General features: G+C 37.7%; 1 protein-coding gene across 1 annotated transcript in view; it reads left to right on the forward strand.

Annotated features, from left to right (window-relative positions):
- Window positions 1-22,811, forward strand: part of VAV3 (vav guanine nucleotide exchange factor 3) — a 434,748-nt gene that overhangs the window by 206,934 nt on the left and 205,003 nt on the right. The window contains exons 6-13 of the mRNA XM_070779927.1: window positions 802-894; window positions 3,460-3,528; window positions 6,385-6,488; window positions 8,125-8,224; window positions 13,815-13,910; window positions 17,306-17,374; window positions 19,034-19,120; window positions 22,331-22,416. Of these exons, the coding sequence (XP_070636028.1) occupies window positions 802-894; window positions 3,460-3,528; window positions 6,385-6,488; window positions 8,125-8,224; window positions 13,815-13,910; window positions 17,306-17,374; window positions 19,034-19,120; window positions 22,331-22,416 (704 nt within the window). The remainder of the gene's footprint in view (window positions 1-801; window positions 895-3,459; window positions 3,529-6,384; window positions 6,489-8,124; window positions 8,225-13,814; window positions 13,911-17,305; window positions 17,375-19,033; window positions 19,121-22,330; window positions 22,417-22,811) is intronic.

The raw sequence follows: 22,811 nt of genomic DNA on the forward strand, positions 1-22,811 counted from the left end.
TGTGAACTCTTGAAAAAATATTTTAAGGTTTTTTTTTTACTTACCAAATATTCTTTTATGATTTTTGGGAGTTTTTCTATAGCACTTGTAAAGTATGCTGTACATTAAGAAAATGGTATTAGACCATTCATAATGTTTCCAGGTTGAGTTACATTTATAGTAAAACAGATGCTTCGGTTTAAAGAGAGTATACTCAAAGTATATTTTTAATTATCTCAAACTTTTACATTTACATTGTTCAAATTTTTTTTAAAAGCAAAGTGTGTTAGTCATTCAGTCGTGTCCAGCTTTTTGTGACACCACGCAGCCCGTCAGGTTCCTCTGTCCATGTAATTTTCCAGGCAAGAATAGTGGAGTGGGTTGCCATGCCCTTCCTCTAGGGGATCTTCCTGACTCAGAGATTGAAGCTGGGTCTCCTGCATTGCAGGCAGGTTCTTTACCATCTGAGCCACCAGGGAAGCCCTTTAAAAACAAAGATGCTTCACAAATGCAGTTCAATGTATCTTTAAGTTATTTGTGTTATTAGAATGGAAGGCCTGGGAATTCCCTGGTGGTCCAGTGGTTAGAACTCCATGCTTCCACTGAAGAGTACACGGGTTCCATCCGTGGTCAGCGGATTAAGATCCCACAAGCTGTGTAGCATGGCCTAAACGAAACAAAAGAACAAAAACAAACAAAAAAGAAATCATCATGTTGGAATGGAATGCTTAAAAATTAAATAATTTTTATTTCTGTCTTCCGCTGAAGAGATTAATATATGAATTTGATTAAATAATTTTAATTTGAAAATTCTAATTGTAGAAATGTCCAGAAAATGATATACGAAGTTGCTGCCTAGCAGAAATTAAGCAGACAGAAGAAAAATATACAGAAACACTGGAGTCAATAGAAAAAGTAAGTCATTAGGTATTCTCAATTTTCAAGCACAGTAAGTCACCTACATATGAACCTTCATGTTGTGAACTTTCAAAGATGTGAGTGTATGTGACAGTCCCTATATGCCAGCTGTTGGACTGTACTTTTTGAGGTACTGCACTATAAGATTAAAAAAAATTTTTTTTAATGTGTATATTATTTGTGTGAAAGGTATTATAAACCTATTATAGTAAAGTACTATGTGGTTGATTGTGTTAGGTGGGTACCTAGGCTAACTGTTGAACTTAAATTGAATTTACTCATGTGCTTTCAGAATGGAACTCATTTGTATGTCAGGGACTTGCTGTCCTGCTTTGTATAGTTAATGCCTTAGGCTCAATGTTTCTGCAGTGTCTGTGTATTCTGATATTCAATATAATTTTTGATTTAAAGATCTCAAAGCAGATTTATTCATCCCACAATCCCACAATGATTTATTGATTTCTTAGTGTCTGAATGGCCCTAATTTAGGGACTGAGGGTATAGCCACCAACACAACAAAACTCTGTAGTTCTCCTGACTCTCATGGGAGGGTTTATAATTTAGGCAAGTAAGTATGTCAGGTGGTGATAAGTCCTCTGAAGAAAAATAAGGCAGAGGAAGGGGATAGTGAGAGATGGGGGAAGCTGGTGTTATCTTATGTAGAGTGGTAATGGAAAGCCTCTATGGTCAGGTCGTATTTAAGCAGACAGCTGAGTGAATTGAGGAGTGAGCCATGTTAACATCCCAGAGCGGACAATCCCTGGGAGAAGGGCCCTCACATGGGACAGTGTTCAGTGTACTTCAAGGAACAGCAGCAGGCCAGGAGGCTGAGGCAGACTGAGTGCAGGGGAGCGGTGAGATTGGAAACCTGGTGAGCGCCCAAGGCACAGGAGGCATATGGGAACACCCAGCTAAAAGCTGAAGTGTTTTGAGTAGCAAAAGTAATGGGATCTAATGCAAGTTTTTAATAGCTCATTCTGACTCTTGTCAGGCAAGGGTGGAAATTGGGGGAAATGTTAGAAGAATATTGCAATAATAAAGTTGACAGAAAGTGATAGTATTGGTAAAGGTGGTAGAGAGTAGTCAGATTCTGAATAAACTTTGAAAGTAGAGCCCAGTGGATTTGATGATGAGTTAGGTAAAGGGTGTATGGAGAAGAGCAATCAAGTACACTAGGTTTTTAGCATGATGACGATGGTGACTGAGATGGGAAAGGGTAGGTGTGTGATCATGAGTCTGCTGGGACCTGCTGAATTTGCAATACCTATTAGCTTCCAACGGGATGTGTTGAGGAAGAAGTTAGATATGTGTGTCTGACATCTGGTGGAAAAGTTGAACTGATGTATAAACTGGGCCATTATCATTATGCAGTGGTGTTTAAGGCCTTGGCGCTAGAGGAAACCGCCAAGGGAATAAATGCTGATAGAGAAGAGGTTTAAGATCACTTCTGGTGACTTCCACATTTGGAGGCTAGGAGAATGAGAACCAGCAGACAGTTTGCAAGTTAAAAAAAAATAGATGAAGGTGTGAAAGAGTTGTTTAAGACAATGAGAGGGTAAATGTACTGGGATTATATAGTGTGAAGGTTCAGTTGAGTTCTGTGATTATATTTTGAACTAGCTATCAATATAGCTTCTGTTTAACTTCTTAGGTACAGGCACAAAATATATGGAAAGCTAGATTTAACCGGGTTTTCATTTTTCCAGAAAAAAAAGAAGAGAGAGTAAGGGTATTTGCAGGACAGTGATTCTGATGATGGCTCATGGAATGTACACTGGGTAAGAAGGGAAGTGAGGATATGAGGGACTGTGGGATGATCAGGGGATGGGCAGACCCAGTGGGCTGGAGAAGCCTTTGGAGGAAGAGCTGTAAATGTGGGAGGGTAGAAGTCAGAGAGTTGCTTGCTTCAAATTAATTCTCTGGAGCATATGCAGTGGTTGGTAACGGCAGGGTCTTGGGCTATGACCACAAGAGGAGCTCAGCTAGAATGGGGCACAGATTGTTGGAGTTCAAGGAACCAAGAGGCCAGGCTATTGGAAGGATCGTCTACATAGTTACTGAAATGGTCAAAAAGAAAGATGGAGTAGCAATGGACCAGAGATATGATAGGCCAGGAACTAGAATTCCCAAGGAATGAAAGGGAGTGGTCCCTAAATTGCATAAGCAGATTATTTATCTCAGAGATCTAGAATCTCCACAAAGCATGTGAGGGATATTTTATATTAGTCCTCAAATATATCTCCAAAATGTTGCCATTGTTTGCCAATTCAGCCAATGGCATTCTCTCTTCTTCTTTTTTTTCTTTTTTCTTTTCTTAATTTTAGAAGCATTTATAGGCCAAATCTTTTATTTCATATTTTAAATATGTTAACCTGTATTTATGTCTTATATCTCTGTTCAAATATTGAATCTTTATGACAGAGAAAATAGTTTCTGCTTTTTTCTTGGTATTCAAAAAACTGATTAATTTTCAATAAATATTTATTGCTCCTTGATGAAAAACTGTCATATGGATTAGGATAAGTTGTGATTAATTATTACCTCTCTCTTCTCTCCTGGTAGTATTTCATGGCACCATTGAAAAGATTTCTGACAGCAGCAGAATTTGATTCAGTATTCATCAACATTCCTGTAAGTAAAAATCGCTAGTAAAAATGGAGCTACACTTCTATAAAATCTTTATTTACGTAGTGGCTCTCTACTTGAACATTATATTCTCTAAGAAATTTAACCCAATTTTCTGCCTCCTGAGTTCTTATAGTCTTATTTTCTGGAAATAACTGCCATGTCATATTGTCAACCAAAAATCAATCAAAATGTATGCTGAACACAAATGGATAAGACTCATGTACTTAATTGTTTGTCATGACAAGGTAGCCCCAGTGAATCCCTGGTGTTACAGCCTCTTTGTCTCATGGGAGTTCCCTTCTGCCCCACTCCTTGCTCTCTCGTTCTCCAGCCCCTCGACCCCATCTTACAGACACCGTCCTGGCTTCATCCCGCTCTTCCACTTACTGCCATTCCTACAGTTCCCTGTTCTCTGCTTTTTGGTGTTTTCTGCTTCTGGTTGTAACATAATAAACTTCCATTTCTGAAATACACCGTTTCCTTCTAATAAAATAATCTATTTTAATGATAAGATGTGAAGAACTTTTCTTCACATTGATACAATCATTACAAATTTCAGGGTACCTTACAATCCTAAAAGAATATTTACCAAGAAGCCTAGAAGCAAGCCAAGTGCAATACTGTATGCGGTCTTGCTAGGCAAGATTCAACTTCTTAGTCCTTTGGAATTGGCCTTGGTTTTAACATATAACTTTTATATACAATACATAAGCTTTGATGTACAGGCTTGCTTGTATCACCTGTGAGGTCCCTAATATTTTGATTCCTTTATATTTAGCGTTGCTGTGCACGAATTGATGAACTGTGGCATGTTGTCCTTGTCCCTGATTATGGCCACATGAAGGCATTCTTATTGATTTGTAACACAGAAGGAAGAAAAAGCTCACGATTATCAAATGAATGTTTAGCATGAAACAAGCCACACTTGAGGTTCCTTAAAAAACTGGAAATAGAACTGCCATATGACCCAGCAATCCCACTGCTGGGCATACACACTGAGGAAACCAGAATTGAAAGAGACACGTGTACCCCAATGTTCATCACTGCACTGTTTATTATAGCCAGGACATGGAAGCAACCTAGATGTCCATCAGAAAACCAATGGATAAGAAAGCTGTGGTACATATACACAATGGAGTATTACTCAGCCATTAAAAAGAATACATTTGAATCAGTTCTAATGAGGTGGATGAAACTGGAGCCTATTATACAGAGTGAAGTAAGCCAGAAAGAAAAACACCAATACAGTATACTAACGCGTATATATGGGATTTAGAAAGATGGTAACGATAACCCTGTATGCGAGACAGCGAAAGAGACACATGTATAGAACAGTCTTTTGGACTCTGTGGGAGAGGGCGAGGGTGGGGTGATTTGAGAGAATAGCACTGAAACATGTATATTATCATATGTGAAACAGATTGCCAGTCCAGGTTCAATGCATGAGACAGGGTGCTCAGGGCTGGTGCACTGGGATGACCCTGAGGGATGGGATGGGGAGGAAGGTGGGAGGGGATTTAGGATGGGGAATACATGTACACCTGTGGCAGATTCATGTCAATGTATGGCAAAACCAATACAATATTGTATAGTAATTAGCCTCCATCTAAAATAAATAAATAATAAAAAAAGAAAAAACAGATAACCAACAAGGACCTACTGTATAGCACAGAGAACTATATTCAGTATTTTGGGATAATCTGTAAGGGAAAAGAATCTGTAAAAGAATATATATACGTGTGTGTGTGTGTGTGTGTGTGTGTGTGTGTGTGTATGTATAACTGAATCACTGTGCTATATACCTAAAGCTAACACAACATTGTAAATCAACTATACTTCAATAAAAAATAAATTAACAAAAAAAACAAGCCACACATTCTAGGAAGATAAGTATCAAACCAGTTATACGCAGTCAACAGAACTTAGGACCTGTTTGACAGTCCTTACTCTAATGGCTTTTCCATGCTCCTCAAAAAAGTGATAGAGGAAAAAAAAATAGTGATGAGACCAACATATTTGTGCTGTACTTATACCTGCTGAGGAAAGGCATGCCCTGCAGTCAATGTACGCTGCAGGCTACATGGGAAGAGGTGGTGGGAGAATTGACACTTTGACTTGAATCTCGTCGTTTCCCAGCTGTGGTATGCATTTTACCGTCTAACTGAAAATGCTTGCTTATCAGGAAAAATGTGAAATTCTTGAGCTTTGAGTTGCCCTATTAAACGGCCTACTACAATGTATTTGCTGCTTATTTATGCCATTAGCTGTCTGGTTTCAAGTAATTTAGTCTGATGATTGTTAGCTTAGCTCCAGGACACCACTAATTGACACAAGTACAAATCTACATTTTCATGTCCCAAGGACATGAATCATTACTTTATCCTGTCAATAAAACATTAAGCATTTGGACAGTTTTATTTAAAATTTTAAAGTGATTATAAAATGAAAATGAACTGTACATATTTTAATACAAGGAATAAATTACCCTTTAATAACTAGTGAGATAATTTCTCTTTCCACAGGACAGTGACATTTTGAGTCAGATCTGAAATGGCTATTTCCCATGTACATGGCCTCTCTCTTCTCTCCCTCTCTCCTTCCCTTCCCCTCTCCTCTTCTCCTGCCCTCCTTACCTTTCCGTTTCCCCTTCTCTTTTCTTCCTCTTCTCTCTCCCCTCCCTTTTCTTCCCCTCCTCTTCTTCCTCTTTTTACTGATGGGAGCAGGTTTATATATTGAGGGCATTCAGCATATCCTTGAGTGGCAAGTCTGGCAACAATAGGGATGCTGGGCTCCAGGTGATGGTTTGTTTTTTTTTGGTTCTGATTCCTAATTTCTCTTGCTGTTGTTTTCTTTTCTAAGGAACTTGTGAAAGTTCATCGGAACCTAATGCAAGAGATTCATGATTCCATTGTGAATAAAAATGACCAGAACTTGTATCAAGTTTTCATTAACTACAAGGAAAGGTAACTTTTGGGTTTTAAACTTCGTGGCTATTAGTTTGTAATTACAGTCAGGGTTAGTATTAAAGTTTCTCATAAACAGCTGTAAATATGGTTCATTAAGAGACTATGTGCAAAGTAATTAGAACATGGGACAGTTAATCTCAGGGTGGTGGTTGAGCTCTCTCTCTATATACCAGGAAAAAAGAAAAAGAAAAAGAAAAAAAGAGTTCAAGTTTTGCACTGAAAACCAGAAAGTGTAGGTTCTTGTACACACCTATCACTCTTGAGTCCTGTACATAGACTTCAGGAGGTCATCTTAACTCTCTGAGCCTCCTTTTCTTAGTCCGTAAATGTTAGGGGTACATTAGTTGGTACTTACTGCTTTTTCCAACTCTAATAGCTTATAATTCTCTATTTTGGAGTATTAGATTCACAGGCAAAGTCAATTTCTCTTTCGGAGTTTGAAAAAAATCTTCTGAGCAATTCACATGAATTAGAAGTACCAAGGAATTTTGCTTAAAATATAACACTCTCTTTTTAAATCAAGCCCTATAGTTCATAGTACCCAGAAGTGGCTAATTAACTGCTTTGCATCAACATTAGATAAATATTAATGTGGTATTTTTTTCCACCAGAGAGCTACAAGAAACAATAAATTAACCAGACTCGCTGCAAAAATTGGTGTCACTCCAGAGATACCCTTCCTGAAGTAGACTCAGACCCCATGCAGTATGAATGGTCTCCTACCCAGCACAGCTCAGGCCTCGCATTCCCACTTTTCAGATAATGTATTTTTCTTAATTAAAAAGTGGGAAGGAGTAGGAAGTTTATTAATGAGTGGAGCTTTAACTAGTGATTACAGTGAGATTGTAGTAGAAAATAAAACTGTTCCTGAGTGAGCATAAACAGTGTAAAAGTTGATCTCTAATAGAAACTTGAACAGAAACTTTAATTTTGTTTTTGATGTATATATGTACTCCATTAGTGTGTGTGTGTGTGCATGCTAAGGGTCTGACTCTCTGCAACCCCATGGGCTGCAGCCCTCCAGGCTCCTCTGTCCATGGAATTCTCCAGACAAGAATACTGGAGTGGATTCCCATTTGCCACTTTAGGAGATCTTCCTGACCAGGGATAGAACCTGAATCTCTTGTGTCTCCTGCATTGGCAGGCAGTTTCTTCACCACTAGCACACCTGGCAAGCCCACTCCAACAATATGAACAGTCATTAAGTTTGATTGTAAAATCCACCTGCTATGACAATTGTACATGGAATCAATTCCATTCAAATTTGGAAATTAAAAATAGTCACTTTTAATACCATAAATATGAGTGACCCTAATTCTGGGACTGTATGTGTGCACGTGCTCAGTCACTAAGTTGTGTCTGACTCTTTGTGACCCCATGGACTTAGCCTGCAGGCTCATCTGTCCATAGGATTTTCTAGGTAAGAATGCTGTGAGTGTGGTGTGTGTTCAACAAAACGAGAAAACTGAGGTTCTGAGCAATCTGTCCAGGGTTACCTAGAAAGTAAGAAGTGCAGGGTGAGTGAGATTTGCTTTGGTTATATGTAACTGTGGATTTAAGTAGATGGATTTCCTCTTCTACTTTAATCTTGCCTTTTTGTCCTCAGCTTCCTTTCTCTATCTTTTCCTTTCAGGTTGGTTATTTACGGGCAGTACTGCAGTGGCGTGGAGTCGGCCATCTCTAGTTTAGACTACATTTCTAAGACAAAAGAGGATGTCAGACTGAAATTAGAGGTGCCTGTTTATTTTTTGTTTGTATGTGTCATAGAGTAATATAAACTATAACAATATATTTCTTCTTGTGATCATTGCAACTGTAAATTTCCATGAATTCTAAGTGTGATTTCATAAAATATTAGATAGCCCTCTAAAATAATAATGTGGCAGTAATAATAACAGTAGTAACATAGATTTATGGCTTTTTTTATATGGATTATCTCATTAGGCCCTCATGACTGTCAGATACATACAATTAATTTTCTTATCTTATGAATAAGGAAGCCAAGGTTCAGAGAGATTATGAGTAATTTACCCAGGGAAGTAAAAGGTACAGGGTGAGTAAGATATATGTGAGATAATCTATACATAGATTTAAATTGTTTATTAAAAATATAAGATATTTATGGGCAGGTGTATAAAAAGGGCATGGATATTGCCCATAAGAAGTAAGACAAGACACATACACATATGGTGAGATTAAGTAGTAAGCACTCTTTGCCAGGGCTCCATGAGTAAGACTGAGTAATTACTTCAGTATGGTTAGACTATAGAAGATTTATCTAAAGAGGTGGCATTTGAATTAGGTCACTTATGAATAGGGTAGGTCTTGATAGGTGAGATTCCTTGTAGAGAATTCTGTAAGAATTGGTATGTCTTGACCAGAAGAGTCAGGAAAGGTTGAGAAATGGCAAGTAGATCAGTATGAACAAAGCACCTGGTAATAATGGAAAATAAGTCTGGAAACTGTGTTGTCATTTTTTTTTTTTTTTTTTTTTTTTGTGCATCTTTTTTTCCCCCATAAGAAGGATTTGCAATTTCAAAAAACTTTTGAAAAATGATTATTTCTGTGTTATATGAATTGTCATTTCAAATATATTATCCATATGTTTGGATCTTCTTAAAGTTCAGGTAGAGATGTATAATCCATTCTTGGGTGGCTGTGGGTGGCTTGGTTGGCCCTCTCATACCCTCCTTGCTGCTGATTGTTGGGTTTAACCACAAGGTCAGGTGATAAACAAGGAAAAATAGAGGATTTTCAAATGAGAGCCCCTTCACTGTTGGGCATATCTGATCTGATTTCCTAACTCATAATTCCCACAAAGGGGAGCTATTGGTGAGAAACTTTGCACATCAACAGGCTACCAGGTAACTGTACTAATTTTATATCATAGATCCTTTCTTACCTCTTACAATCCCTTGATGATGTGGATCTCGTGTTTGGAGATGTTTTGAGTCACCACTGAATGACATCCTTACCACCTTATTAGCTCAAAGGGCTTCTGCTCCTCTTTTTTTTTTTAATTTTTTTATTATTATTATTATTTTTACTTTACAATATTGTATTGGTTTTGCCATACATTAACATGCATCCGCCTTGGGTGAACATGTGTTCCCCATCCTGAACCCCCCTCCCACCTCCGTCCCCATACCATCCCTCTGGGTCATCCCAGTGCACCAGAGCACCGAGCCTCATAAGTTTAAAACTGTAGGACATCTTGAGTCAAATTAAAATACGATGGTCAAGTTAAAACTTTACAACTTACACAGTGATTACCTAATGAAGCTACCATTAAGGCAGTATTTTTAAAATAAAGATACATAATTTTCATTCAAGAGAAGAGTCAGCAAGTGGACAATCAAACCTTCATTATATTCTCAACATTATTTTTGAATGTTACTCTCCCTTCTTTTCAGAGTCACTGTCAAAATCCTGCCCAGTAAGCACACCTTCAATCTCTAGAGTTATAGTTTCTATAGTCATTGTAAATCTTAGGGAAAGAGAGACCCTCAGACTGAGTTTGAAGGCTGAGTGTGAGGTGATGCTGGTTGTCTTTTCCCCAGCTGAAATGCCCCTATTTCTAACCATGGGCCTGATTTGGAAATATTTAATCAAATACTTACTATAAGCCTTCAAAACATAGTCTTTGCTAAAACAGTCTTCTGCAAGTCCCAGCATGGGAGCGGGAAAGCTCCTTTATAATTGGTTTCTTTGTGCCTCCCTCATGTTTTCTGTTTTGTGGTTATTTTTATTCTTGATGATTTCTGCCTTTTTTCACCCTTATTGTAGAACCAAAGTAACATGGGGTGAAGGGTAATGGAGTCCCATTACCTTGCTCTAAAAGGTAGCTCGTCCCTATTCCAATTTCTTTTCTATTAGGATTAAGAGTTGAGGCCAAGCACTTGACTGGATGTTGTGGAAGAATCATTTTACCCTTTATTTACTTTCAATACTAATAAACATTTTACCTTTATGGGGTCTCAGCCCCCCAACTGTAGTTAATGCCAGCAGTGTTAGATTCTTTACTTCTTGAGCCTATAACTTAGAACTTGAATTAATTTTACCTCAAAAGTTTTAAACTGATTTCCATACATAAAGTGAATTTTAAATGTATATCATTTTCATTCTTAACACTGTGTTAAGATGGCATAACATAACAAGTGTAAGATACAACCTCAGTTTCCAAGGAACTTAAAATGCAGCTGGCAAAATGAGACCCATTCATTACAATAATATTAGCAGTTTGACCTCCTATTTGAGACTTATGATCCAGAACTTGTTACAAGCTATGGAAGCAAGAAATCAGTGAAATAGTTATCCATCCAGTGAACCGCAGCAATTTACAAGACATAAGCTAACATGTCAGGATGTGTCCCCAGTTCCTGCCTGAGAACTCTAGTCAAACACACAAACTCAATATGGTCATTGGAGCTACTGGTGTTTGTTTCCGTAGTCCTGATAATATATCTTCCATGTTCTGGAAAAGCTAAGTATGGGCAAAATGGAAACAAGAGTATTGTCTTGAATACAACTCCTTCCATGAACTGGAAAGTTCCTTGGTCTTGGTTATGTAATTGTCTTAGGATTTTGGACTTACTAGGTTGCTCACAAATAAAAATATTTTTATGGCACCTTGCTTTTTTTTTTTGAATGAAATCATGAATATGTGAGTGACAGTAAAATCAGAAAATCAACCTGTTCAAGGTCATACAGCCAAGAGTTGCCAAACTTGATTTAAATTCAGGCTTTGACACTACAAATTCAAAGTACTCTCCTTAAAGTTGTAGTTAACATCAAAAGAATGAGCCAGTTAATACTATTTTTCAGTAAACTTTTAAGAAAGTTGAGTGTGAGATTAAAAAAATAATATTGGCGGCTTTAAAAACTTTGAATTCAGTAGTGGGTTTATATTTTAGCAAAGTTTTGGAGTCAGTCATTCGATTTAATGCATTTCAACTAACAAATTCTTAAGAGGTATAAAAATATATTCAGTGTAGTCACTCAGTTCTGACTCTTTGCGAACCCATGGTCTGCAGCATGCCAGGCCTCCCTGTCCATTGCCAACTTCCAGAGGTAGTCAAACTCATGTCCATTGAGTCGGTGATGCCATCCAACCATCTCATCCTCTGTCATCCCCTTCTCATCCTGCCTACAATCTTTCCTAGCATCAGGGTCTTTTCAGATTAGTTAGTTCTTTGTATCAGGTGGCCAAAGTATTGGAGTTTCAGCTTCAGCATCAGTCCTTCCAATGAATATTCAGGACTGATTTCCTTTAGGATGGATGGTTGGATCTCCAGTCCAAGGGACTCTCAAGAGTCTTCAACACCACAGTTCAAAAGCATCAATTCTTCGGCGCTCAGCTTTCTTCACAGTCCAACTCTCACATCCATACATGACTACTGGACAAACCATAGATTTGACTAGACAGACCTCTGTTGGCAAAGTAAGGTCTCTGCTTTTTAATAAGCTGTCTAGGTTGGTCATAGCTTTTCTTCCAAGGAGCAAGCATCTTTTAATTTCATGGCTGTAGTCACCATCTGCCGTGATGTTGGAGTCCAAAAAATTAGTCTGTCACCGTTTCCATTGTGTTCCCATCAATTTGCTATGAAGTGATGGGACCAGATGCCATGATCTTAGTTTTCTGAATGCTGAATTTTAAACCAACTTTTTCACTCTCTTCTTTCACTTTCATCAAGAGGCTCTTTACTTTTTCGCTTTCTGCCATTAGTGTGGTGTCATCTGCATATCTGAGGTTATTGATATTTCTCCTGGCAATCTTGATTCCAGCTAGTGCTTCATCCATTTCAACATTTCTCATGATGTACTCTGCATGTAAGTTAAATAAGCAGGGTGACAATATACAGCCTTGACGTACTCCTTTCCTGATTTGGAACCAGTCTATTGTTTGTTCCATGTCCAGTTCTAACTGTTGCTTCTTGACCTGCATACAGATTTCTCAGGATGCAGGTCAGGTGGTCTGGTATTCTTATCTCTTTCAGAATTTTCCACAGTATATCATGATCCATACAGTCAAAGGCTTTGGCATAGTCAATAAAGCAAGTAGATGTTTTTCTGGAACTCGCTTGTTTTTCTGATGATCCAACAGATGTTGGCAATGATTCTACTGCCTTTTCTAAATCCAGCTTGAACATCTGGAAGATCACGGTTCATATACTGTAGAAGCCTGGCTTGGAGAATTTTGAGCATTATTTTTCTAGTGTGTGAGATGACTGCAATTGTGCGGTAGTTTGAGCATTCTTTTGCATTGCCTTTCTTTGGGATTGGAATGAAAACTGACCTTTTCCAGTCCTGTGGCCACTGCTGAGTTTGCAAATTTTCTGGCATATTGATTGAAGCACTTTCACAGCATCATCTTTTAGGATTTGAAATAGCTCAATTGGAATTCCATCACCTCCACTAGCTTTGTTCGTAGTGATGCTTCCTAAGGCCCACTTGACTTCACATTCCAGGATATCTGGCTCTAGGTGAGTGATCACACCATTGTGCTTATCTGGGTTGTGAATATCTTTTTTGTATAGTTCTTCTGTGTATTCTTGCCACCTCTTCTTAATATCTTCTGCTTCTGTAAGGTCCCTACTATTTCTGTCCTTTAATGTGCCCATCTTTGAATGAAAAGTTCCCTTGATATCTCTAATTTTCTTGAAGAGATCTCTGTTCTTTCCCATTCTATTGTTTTCCTCTATTTCTTCCTGACTGAGGAAAGTGTTCTTATCGCTCCTATATAAAAATATATTAGGAAAGATATTATATATTTAATGACAATAATGAAAAGACCCACAAAGCACAGAGAGATAGAACAGTTTTGATTGAGACTAACACCCTAGAAGTAAAGCTCTTCAAGACGGTGGTGAATTTTGCTGGAAATTAGAGAAAGCACATGGCAGTTGGTGAGAACCAAATGAACCAAAGTCATGATGGTGGGGAAGGCACCTAATGGGTCTGATGAATGCGACTTGTTCTTGATTCCTGGTCCATAGGCCTGCTTGGAGAGACTGGTGAAAGGTTAAGTGCTAAGTGGAAGAAGATGCTGAAGGACCACTAGAGAAAATAATTTCCATGTGTAGAATAGGTCTATGTATATATTCTTATTTAGAGCTGAAATGATGCAAGTTTTGTTTGTTTGTTTTGGTTTTTCTTTGATGATACTTCCTTTTTTTTTAAAAAGGGGGATCATTAAGGAAAAGAGCAGAATATTTATTGTATAATAGCAGTTTTGCTTACGGCTTTTGCATCTTTTAATGTTTGTATTATGACTTCGTTTGGTAAAACTAACAAAGTTAAATTAAAAAAAATATATTTCATTAGGAATGTTCTAAAAGAGCAAACAATGGGAAATTTACTCTTCGAGATTTGCTTGTGGTTCCTATGCAGCGTGTTTTGAAGTATCACCTTCTCCTTCAGGTATGTAACTTAAAATTGTTTGTTCATTCATTAATTCAACCAAACATTAATGAAGCATCAATTATGCTCAGAAACATGATATTTGGAGCCCTTTCCCCTTACATTTTTCAATTATGAGGATGGCTAAATGGGAAATAATAGAACAGCTGGAAAAGTTTTCCTCCTTTTATGTGAAGGTAATTCTGTATCTTTCATAAAGCTATGTTTTATGTCTTGCAAACAGAAGTGGCTCCAAAAAATTTTAAAAATTAAAAAACACACAAAACAAATACAAATATCCCTTCAACAACCAAGTCTTCTGTCGTTAGCAGTAATCATTGATAGAATCTCAATGTTGTGATACACTTGAGTTTTGGCAGGTTAATTGTGTTAGAACTTGGGCCTTATAACCATAAATGAAAGAGAATTGTGTCACATTCTGTGTTGCTTTCTGCTATACTAAATTATAATAAGACTACATTTATTTTGAAGTGATTCTTGTTATAACCCCAAAGCTTATGGTTTCCATGGTTAGTCCTCTAATGAGGGTGGAGAGTCTTATAAATTTAATTTGATAGCTGTACCAGGAGACTCATTAGTTCTGCTCCAAAGAAATGTCTTACTGTATTAGTCTGTCATCTCTGCTGATGCTTGTGAAATGTCATTTTAAAAAGATCTACTACCTGTATGTGAATATAATTCTGAATTTGCTGCGCTTTATACATCTTGTATATTAAATTTCTTGAACTGTAGCTGCAAAATTATTAGTCATTTCTATTTTTGTTCTACTGAGAAATCAGAAAAATTCCAACCCTGATTATTCCTTAAAAATGCATTAAAACATTTATGAGACCTAAACTCAAAGAAACTTAATCAAATTGCATTTTATGAAAAAATAATAAGGAAGACTTAGGCAGTCAGTTTCTGAGATATCATGAAACTAAAAACATATCACAGAAGAAAATGATAATTTATTTTGTAACTTTGGGATAGTCAAATATTGATTGAAGAACTTAAAAGGTACAGTTTTCAAGAAATACCTATTTTGGTCACTTAAAAGATTTTAGACATAAAAGTATAAAATATGACCATACCTTTTAGAAAATCAGCAAACTTTTTTTCCCCTTAACTTCTCTTGGGTTGTTTGATATTTTAAATTTCAGAAGTATATTTAGTTCCATGATGTTTTTTTTTTAAGTAGGGAAAGTTTTATCTGGGATACCACACTTAGATAAAAATTCTAGAAATGTTTTTCCATCTCAAAATAATATAGAGTAGAATTAGTTTGTCTACTGTTTAGAAATATGTTGAGTACATGTGGTGTGAATTGAACATTTCCTACTTACTACTGTGTTTTAGTGGGTAAATAATTTTTTAAATGCCTTATGATCTGCAATCACAGATTTATAAAATTAAAATATTTTATTGTGGGATTTGAAACTTTGAGAATACTTTACTTTTATTATTTAATAGAGGAAAAGCAAAAATAGAAATGAATGTAAGTGTAACAAGTTTATTATACTTAACAGATTCGATGTTTATAGGTTCTGTTTACTAGAAACACTAATGGTTTTGAATTCAGCAAAGACTTCTGAATGGCTTCCATGTTCCACATTATAGTGTGAGACTCTCAACAATATAAAACTGCCCTCCTCACACTGACAAAGCTCACTGTTTAGATAGGGAAAATGAAAAGTAATTTGCCAAATACAATACAATGTGATAAGTATGTACAAAGGTGGTACAAATAAAGACCTAGTTAATTATGGCTTGAATAGAGGCCTCTGTCGTAGAAAGCTTCACAGAGGAGCTATTCTTGAGTTGAGCTTTGAAGGAAGAATAACGGTTTGACAGGTGGATTAGAGAGAAAGGGCTTTAGAGGAGAGAAAACACCATGCCTCATGGGATCAGATATTAGAACGTGTTTTGAGAATTGCAATTAATTTAGTGGAAATAGGACATAGGTTGTTTGAATGGAAGTGAGGAGAGAAGTTGAGGGAGGTTTGCAGAATTCATATATCATGAGGCATCTATGGAGAATGGATGACAGCCTGAAGCTTTTGTGGGTTTCCCAGAAGTTCAAATAACAGGATCTAACTTACATTTAGAGATTCAACTCTGATGTCAGTAGAGTGAATAGATTAGCAAGGAAATAATAGAATAGTCAATAGTGAATAGAGTAGTGAGGAAAGACTGCAAGGTGGAAGATGAAACAGAAGCCTGTTTGAAAAAGAGCAGTGACTTGAACCAAGGTAGTGGCAGTGGGGGTGGTTGCAAGGAGAAGGATAAAGTTAGCATCAACAGAACTTAGTGAGAGAGAGAGAGAGGGAAGACTCAGGGGTACCTGTTAGGTTTTGGCTTAAGTGGTAAAGGTGCCAACATTCAGTAAAATATAAACAGGAACAAGAGTAGGAATGTGGGTGAAGGTTCATTACATTTGGACGTGCTAGACTTGAGGGTCTTGTGAGATACCAAGTAGAACTATTTAAAATAGGACAGTTGCGTCTGGGACTCAGGCGTGAATTCTGGATTGAGCACATTCGTTTGAGAGTGAACAGTCCCACTAGGTAGTAGGTGATGCGATGGCAATGGTTGTGATAGAATTCATAGAGTATGTAAAGTAAGAATAACAGAAGACCAAGGTGAAAATCTAAGGAAGAATAACTGATTTCTAAGGTGTAGACAAAGAAAGAAGAAACTTGAAAGACTGATGAATAGGCTGACATTTAGGATGAACTAACAAGTAACAGGATGCTGAAGCTGAAACTCCAGTACTTTGGCCACCTCATGTGAAGAGTTGACTCATTGGAAAAGACTCTGATGCTGGGAGGGATTGGGGGCAGGAGGAGAAGGGGACGACAGAGGATGAGATGGCTGGATGGCATCACCGAGTCGATAGACACGAGTTTGAGTGAACTCTGGGAGTTGGTGATGGACAGGGAGGCCTGGCGTGCTGCAGTTCATGGGGTCACAAAGAGTCAGACACGACTGAGCGACTGAACTGAACTGAACAAGTAACAGTAATAGCAGCAAACAGAAGAGCATAATGCCCTGAGACATAATAGCCATCAGAATTAAAAATAGTAATGAAGGCAAGTTTGACGATGAATGAAAAGCATCTGTCAGTTGTCAGGAGGGGATCTTTCCTAACATCTGGCAAGAGTGTCAGTGTGATAATGGGGGATAGAATTCAAGTTCAACTTTGAAAGGAAAACGTTCTGACCGTCATCTCGTGTTCTTCTGATGTCTAGTTGATCTTCTTACAGTTTGAAATTTATGATGAAAACAGAGCCTGGGTATGTCAGATTTATCACTTTATGGTGCAAGTAATGATAAAACGGCTTATTTGTAAAATGTTTTCTTTAGTTTTTGTTTTAATTTGATGAAAGTAGTACTAAACCGTATCTTCCAAATAGGAGCTGGTCAAACATACCACTGATCCTATGGAGAAGGCAAATCTGAAACTGGCTCTTGATGCAATGAAGGTAAGAGGAATGCATCATTAACTTGTTTGTATTTCTCATTCTTACTGGAAAGCAGTGACTACAAACTGCTAATACATATGTATGATATGCTAATAGGAATTATAATATCTATAAGTGTTTATGTAGTTTTATTGTTAGTGGGGAGAGCTGGATATTTTTAACTGAAATTAATATCCTTGCATGGATTTAATTATTGGACAAAAACTAAAACCAAGAGGTATATTAAAATAACTTTTGTTGTTTATGAAAGCATGTTCCCTTCCATAATCACCAGGAATGATTAAATAGAAAGGTTTTATTTCACATTCTTTTTATGGCTACTGGTAGAAAACTGTTGACTTACGCAAGCAGCAGGTTAGCTAATGACTTCAGAACACTGGTGTGACTTGTTTTCCTCAAGTGAGGATGTCTGCCATGTTTATCTTCATGGATGTTGTACGTCAGTAAAGTGGATCAATCTGGGTTTCTATTTCTGGTAAATCTGAAAATTAAGAACTTTCGATACAAGTAGATAAAGGCAGACATTTTGAACATAGTGGGCAATGCATAAAACCCCAATTTCCATGCTATGCTGGACTTAGACTTTGCAAGAAATAATATTTGCCCCAATTTACAACATACCCAAGTATTTGTTCTGGAGACAAAATGCCAACATGACTCTACTCAAAGCAATGCATAATGCTTACCCGTGTCCCTGTGCAAATCTCAGTGTTAGCTCTGCTGTTTAGATGACTTGAATACCATGCCAGGAAGCAGCACACGATTATTTATTATTATTAAAAAAGAGATACCAAATTTCCAGTTTTTTAAAGAAATCTCTTACAGAGATATTCTATGAAAAATCGGGCTTTCATTTAGAACAAAGTTAGGAACTGCTTTTTGTGTGAGTTCTGTTCCTGCTGTTGCCGATGAATATAAGAGGATAGGGGAAAAAAGAAAAAGAACCCAGAAAACAGGAAAAATCTGGAGCACCTATAATAAAAATAGCTGGTTACAGTATGGAAAAATTAGCTAATGTTTCCTCAAATATGAGAAAAGATGTTTCAAAATAGGTAAAGGCATGTGGAAAAGCAAGGCCAGCGTTGTTTGTGCTCTTTCATTCCTTTTCTCCCGCCCTGGTTTCTCTCCTCTTCTTTCCTTCCCCTTTATTAACTCTTTGAAATTGACCTGGCACCACTGACTTAATGCTCCCCAGAAGTAAGACACTTAATTGGTTACAGACAACAGCCTTGCTGGATTCATTGTCTCACTTTTAGTTACTTTTCTGTCCTGTCTAATCCTTCATGATTGTCCTCCTAACTCAAGTACAAGTGTGACTCCCTCAAGGTCAGCGTTTGAAATTTACATGCTCCCAACCTGGTTTCCTTTTTGTTGTTCTGCATGGCAGCTTATTTTGTTTGTTTAGTGTTTGATCTTCCCTCTCCTCAAGGGTGTGGTAAAGGACAGGGCTTCAGTCTTCCCAGCTGTACTCCAGACAGTTTTAAATTGCTTTAGAGATGCAGCTTTGATTGACTGGGCTTTCATTTCATTGTCGTTGAAAAGTTATGGCGGTAACTTTTATCACTAATGAAATTAATGATGTGTTTCTTTTCAAACAGTGCTCATCTCTTGTCTGATCTTATCGTGCCTTCTTTTTCTCCCCTTCTCTTTATTCTTTAGGACTTGGCACAATATGTGAATGAAGTGAAAAGAGATAATGAGACCCTTCGTGAAATTAAACAGTTTCAGCTATCTATAGAAAATTTGGTATGTAATTATCATTCCATCCAGCTTCTCTAACCCACAGCTTGGGGGACATTCTAGGAGTTGTTTTTGAAGAAAAAATAATTTACCTTCAAGTTTCTGTTATTCTAGGTTTTTTCTGACTTCTGTTTGACAGAGTCCACAGGGATGAATGTTCAGTGGCATCTGTGACACATTGCTCTCCAGGGACCTTCTGCCATCGCTTGTCCCTAATCACATTGTGATACCTCTGCCCCTAGTAGTCCCAACTCTAAACACTGGATCCATTTTTTTCTCTTCTTATCCTCACCCCCATACATACTCATGGTAGAGCCCTGTTAATATATTCATTTTATGTATAGTTACTGGGTGACTGCTGTGTGCCAGATGTTTTGCTTGGGGCTGGGGCTATAACTATGAGCAACATGATCTCATGGGTGAAGAGACAGTAAAAAGAGAGTTTAAAACTGCTCTATTGAGATGAATGCTGTGAACAGGTTGCTGCAACAGAGGCTAGTGAGGGGAGTCCTAGTTTAGATAAGATGCTCAGGAAAAGGCCTTCTGAGGCATTTCTCATTTGAGCATGAAGGATGAGAAGAAGCCAGTGGCATGAAGGTCTGTACAGAGAGGATTCCAGGCAGGAGCCATAGCAAGTGAAATGCCCAGAAATGGGCAAGAGCCAGGAGACTTTCCTGGTGATCCAGTGGTTAAGACTCTGTGCTTCCACTGGAGAGGGTACGGGTTCAGTCCTTCAGTACAGGGGGTGGGGAACTAAGACCCCACATGCTGTATGGCGTAGCCAAAAAGTAAAAATTACAAAAAAGAAGCTGCTGCAAGACAAGAGAGGCTGGAAATTGAGAGTGAAAGGAAGAAGGATGGGCCCTGAAGTGACGGAGGAGGACCGGAGAACTGTACCCCGCAGCCTTGGAGGACAAGGCTCTGAGGGATTGCAGCAGGAAGCTAGTGAAAGGCTCTTACCAGAGGGTTTTGCAGTCTGATTTATGTGTCAAGAAAACTCTTTCATCAGGCAGACCAGTCAGCAAGTTGTTGAGGTGGTTTCAAGAGAGAGATGATGGAAGTCTGGTTAAGGCTGTGGGTAGAGAAAACAGATAAATGAGTGGATTTAAGATACGTTCCTTGGTGGGGCAGTTTTATTGCTTCTTTCTCTGAAACAGCTTTGGTCTGTGTCTCTCTTTCCACACGTACAGCCCTTTCCCCTTTTCAGGACTCCATCTGCCACCTTTCCAATCACAGTAGCCTCTAATTACCTCTTCACATAGCTGTGTTTCCAAAACGTGGATTTCTCCATTCGCTTGCTTTCCCAAACTTGTCAGGATTTTGTTACCTTCAGGATTCAGTCAACATTCCTTAACATGGATATTTAAGGTCCTCAATGATTTGGCCTTAATCTGTATTCCTAAACTTATCCAGCTAATAACGGCCCACATACTTTACGTTCCAGCTGTCCTGCTGCATTTTAAGGTCTCCGATTTGCCCTGCCTTGTTTTTGGTTTCGTTTCTTGTGTGTGTGGTGGCACGGCATGTGGGATCTTATTAATAGTTCCCGACCAGGAATTGAACTTCTGCCACCTGTATTGGAAGGGTGGAGTCTTAACCACTGGACTGCCTGAGAAGTCCCTGCCATACATTGTTATAGTCAGGCCTTTATTATAATGTTGTCAAAGCCCAGAATATCTTTTTTCATAATTTCCTATCAAATTTCTTTGATGTCCAATTAAAAAAAAAAAAAAAGATTCTCTCCCTAATCTGCCATTTCCCCCTTTCTTTGTAATTCTATAGCACATTGCCCAGATGGCTGTTTTCATTGTGGTAAAATATATTAAATTTGCCCTTTTAAATTGTACACTAGTTCTTCATCCTGCCTTCTTCCCAGCCCCGGGCAACCACCATTCTACGTTCTGTCTTTATGAATTATTGGATATCAAACTCATCACACTTTTGTTTGTAAATATTTTCTCCCATTCTGTGGGTTGCCTTTTTACTCTGTTAACAGTGTTATTTGCACAAAATTTTAAATTTTGATGAAGTCCACCTTTCCTTTTGTTGCCTGTGCCTCTGGGGTCCTAAGAAGTCGTTACTAAATCCAATGTCATAAACCTTTTCCCCTATGTTTTCTTCTTTAAGTCTTGTATTTGTAGCTCTTTGATTCATTTTGAGTTAGCTTTTGAAAACAGTATAAGGGCCTGACTCCATTCTTCTGCCTGTGCATATCCAGTTTCCCCAGCACTGTTCGTTGAAAAGGCTCTCCTATCCCCCACCAAATGGTGTTGGCACTTTGGTCAAAAATCATTTGACCTTTATATGAGGCCTTATTTCTGGACGTTCTGTTGTATTACATTAGTTTAGATGTCTGTGTTTAGGCCAGTTCCACACTGTTTGGATTACCATGGTTTTGTAGTAAGTTTTGAAATCAGGAAGTATGAGACCCTAACTTTGACCTTTTTTATGATTGTCTTACCTATTAGGAAGCATTAATCTTTATACTTTTTTGTAGTACAGTTAATTACATATCTTTTTTATTAGAATGTAATCTCATCGATGTTATTGATATTTTCAGTCAGTTCTTTTATCCTTTAGCATCTTGTAGATTAGGTGCTCATAAATACTTAAAACTTCTTATTGTCTGCCTTTTGGGAAATGGCTTATTATTTTTAATCATTAAGTCAGGACTTTTCATTTTTGAGATCTTAGCCTCAAGGAAGCCATCCTTGACTCCCTAGACCAAATTAGGTCCTCCAGCTATGCATGCTTCTGCTCTTCCTTCATGCAATCACACGTTTGTGATTATATACTTGGGTGAATATTTGTCACCCCGTGGGCAGTATGTTTCATGAGGGCAGGGTCTATACCATTCTGTCCTGTACGTATTCCATTCCACTGGCTAGCCCACAGTGGATGCTCAGGAAGTATCAGTTGTAACTTTCTTGTGATTTGCATTATTCCAGTTAATCCTCTCTTTTGGTAGCTAACTTCTCTATCAGGGTTGTAAGTAAAATTAATTAACGTCTTCAGTATGCCTGCTGGGATGAACATGGACAGGTTGTTTTTGAACGTATATCATACAGACCTGAGCTTTTTAGAGTAAATGTGCTCAAAAGGTCAAATGATAAAATTTGCTCTAAGGAAGTTGTGCCTAGAAAATATCCTCACTAATATTTATTTCTGTCTTTATGTGATTATGAAAAACTGAGACATGTACATTTTCTATTTTAGAACCAACCCGTTTTGCTTTTTGGACGACCTCAGGGAGATGGTGAAATTCGAATAACCACTCTAGACAAACATACAAAACAAGAAAGGTGAGAAGGATCAGTACTTATTTAGAAAACAGTTATTAGTATCAGGAGATTGAGAAAATCTTAAGGACGTTTCCTTTAGGATAAAGGAGTGAAATAAAGGAATAAAAATAAGGGAAGAGACCAATCTATTGCTTTTTAATTTCTATGGACATGTTAGGTAGTCCCTTCTTTGTTCTGGTATCTGTTGATTTCCCTAAGTTTGAGTTCTTCAGAAGGAAAAGAAAAATCTAGAATGTCAGCTAGAGTAAAAAAGTACACATTAAAATGAGAGGAGCAATAAAATAATAATAGATACCATGAAAACACAATTGTTTAATTTTACTTTTTGGTATGCATTATAAAAGAACTAAAAGTAATACAACATGTCTTGAGAATGAGGTCCAAATAAGGGCCAT

The sequence above is a fragment of the Bos indicus genome, chromosome 3 (assembly GCF_029378745.1).
Source record: "Bos indicus isolate NIAB-ARS_2022 breed Sahiwal x Tharparkar chromosome 3, NIAB-ARS_B.indTharparkar_mat_pri_1.0, whole genome shotgun sequence".
NCBI classification, from domain to species: Eukaryota; Metazoa; Chordata; class Mammalia; order Artiodactyla; family Bovidae; genus Bos; species Bos indicus.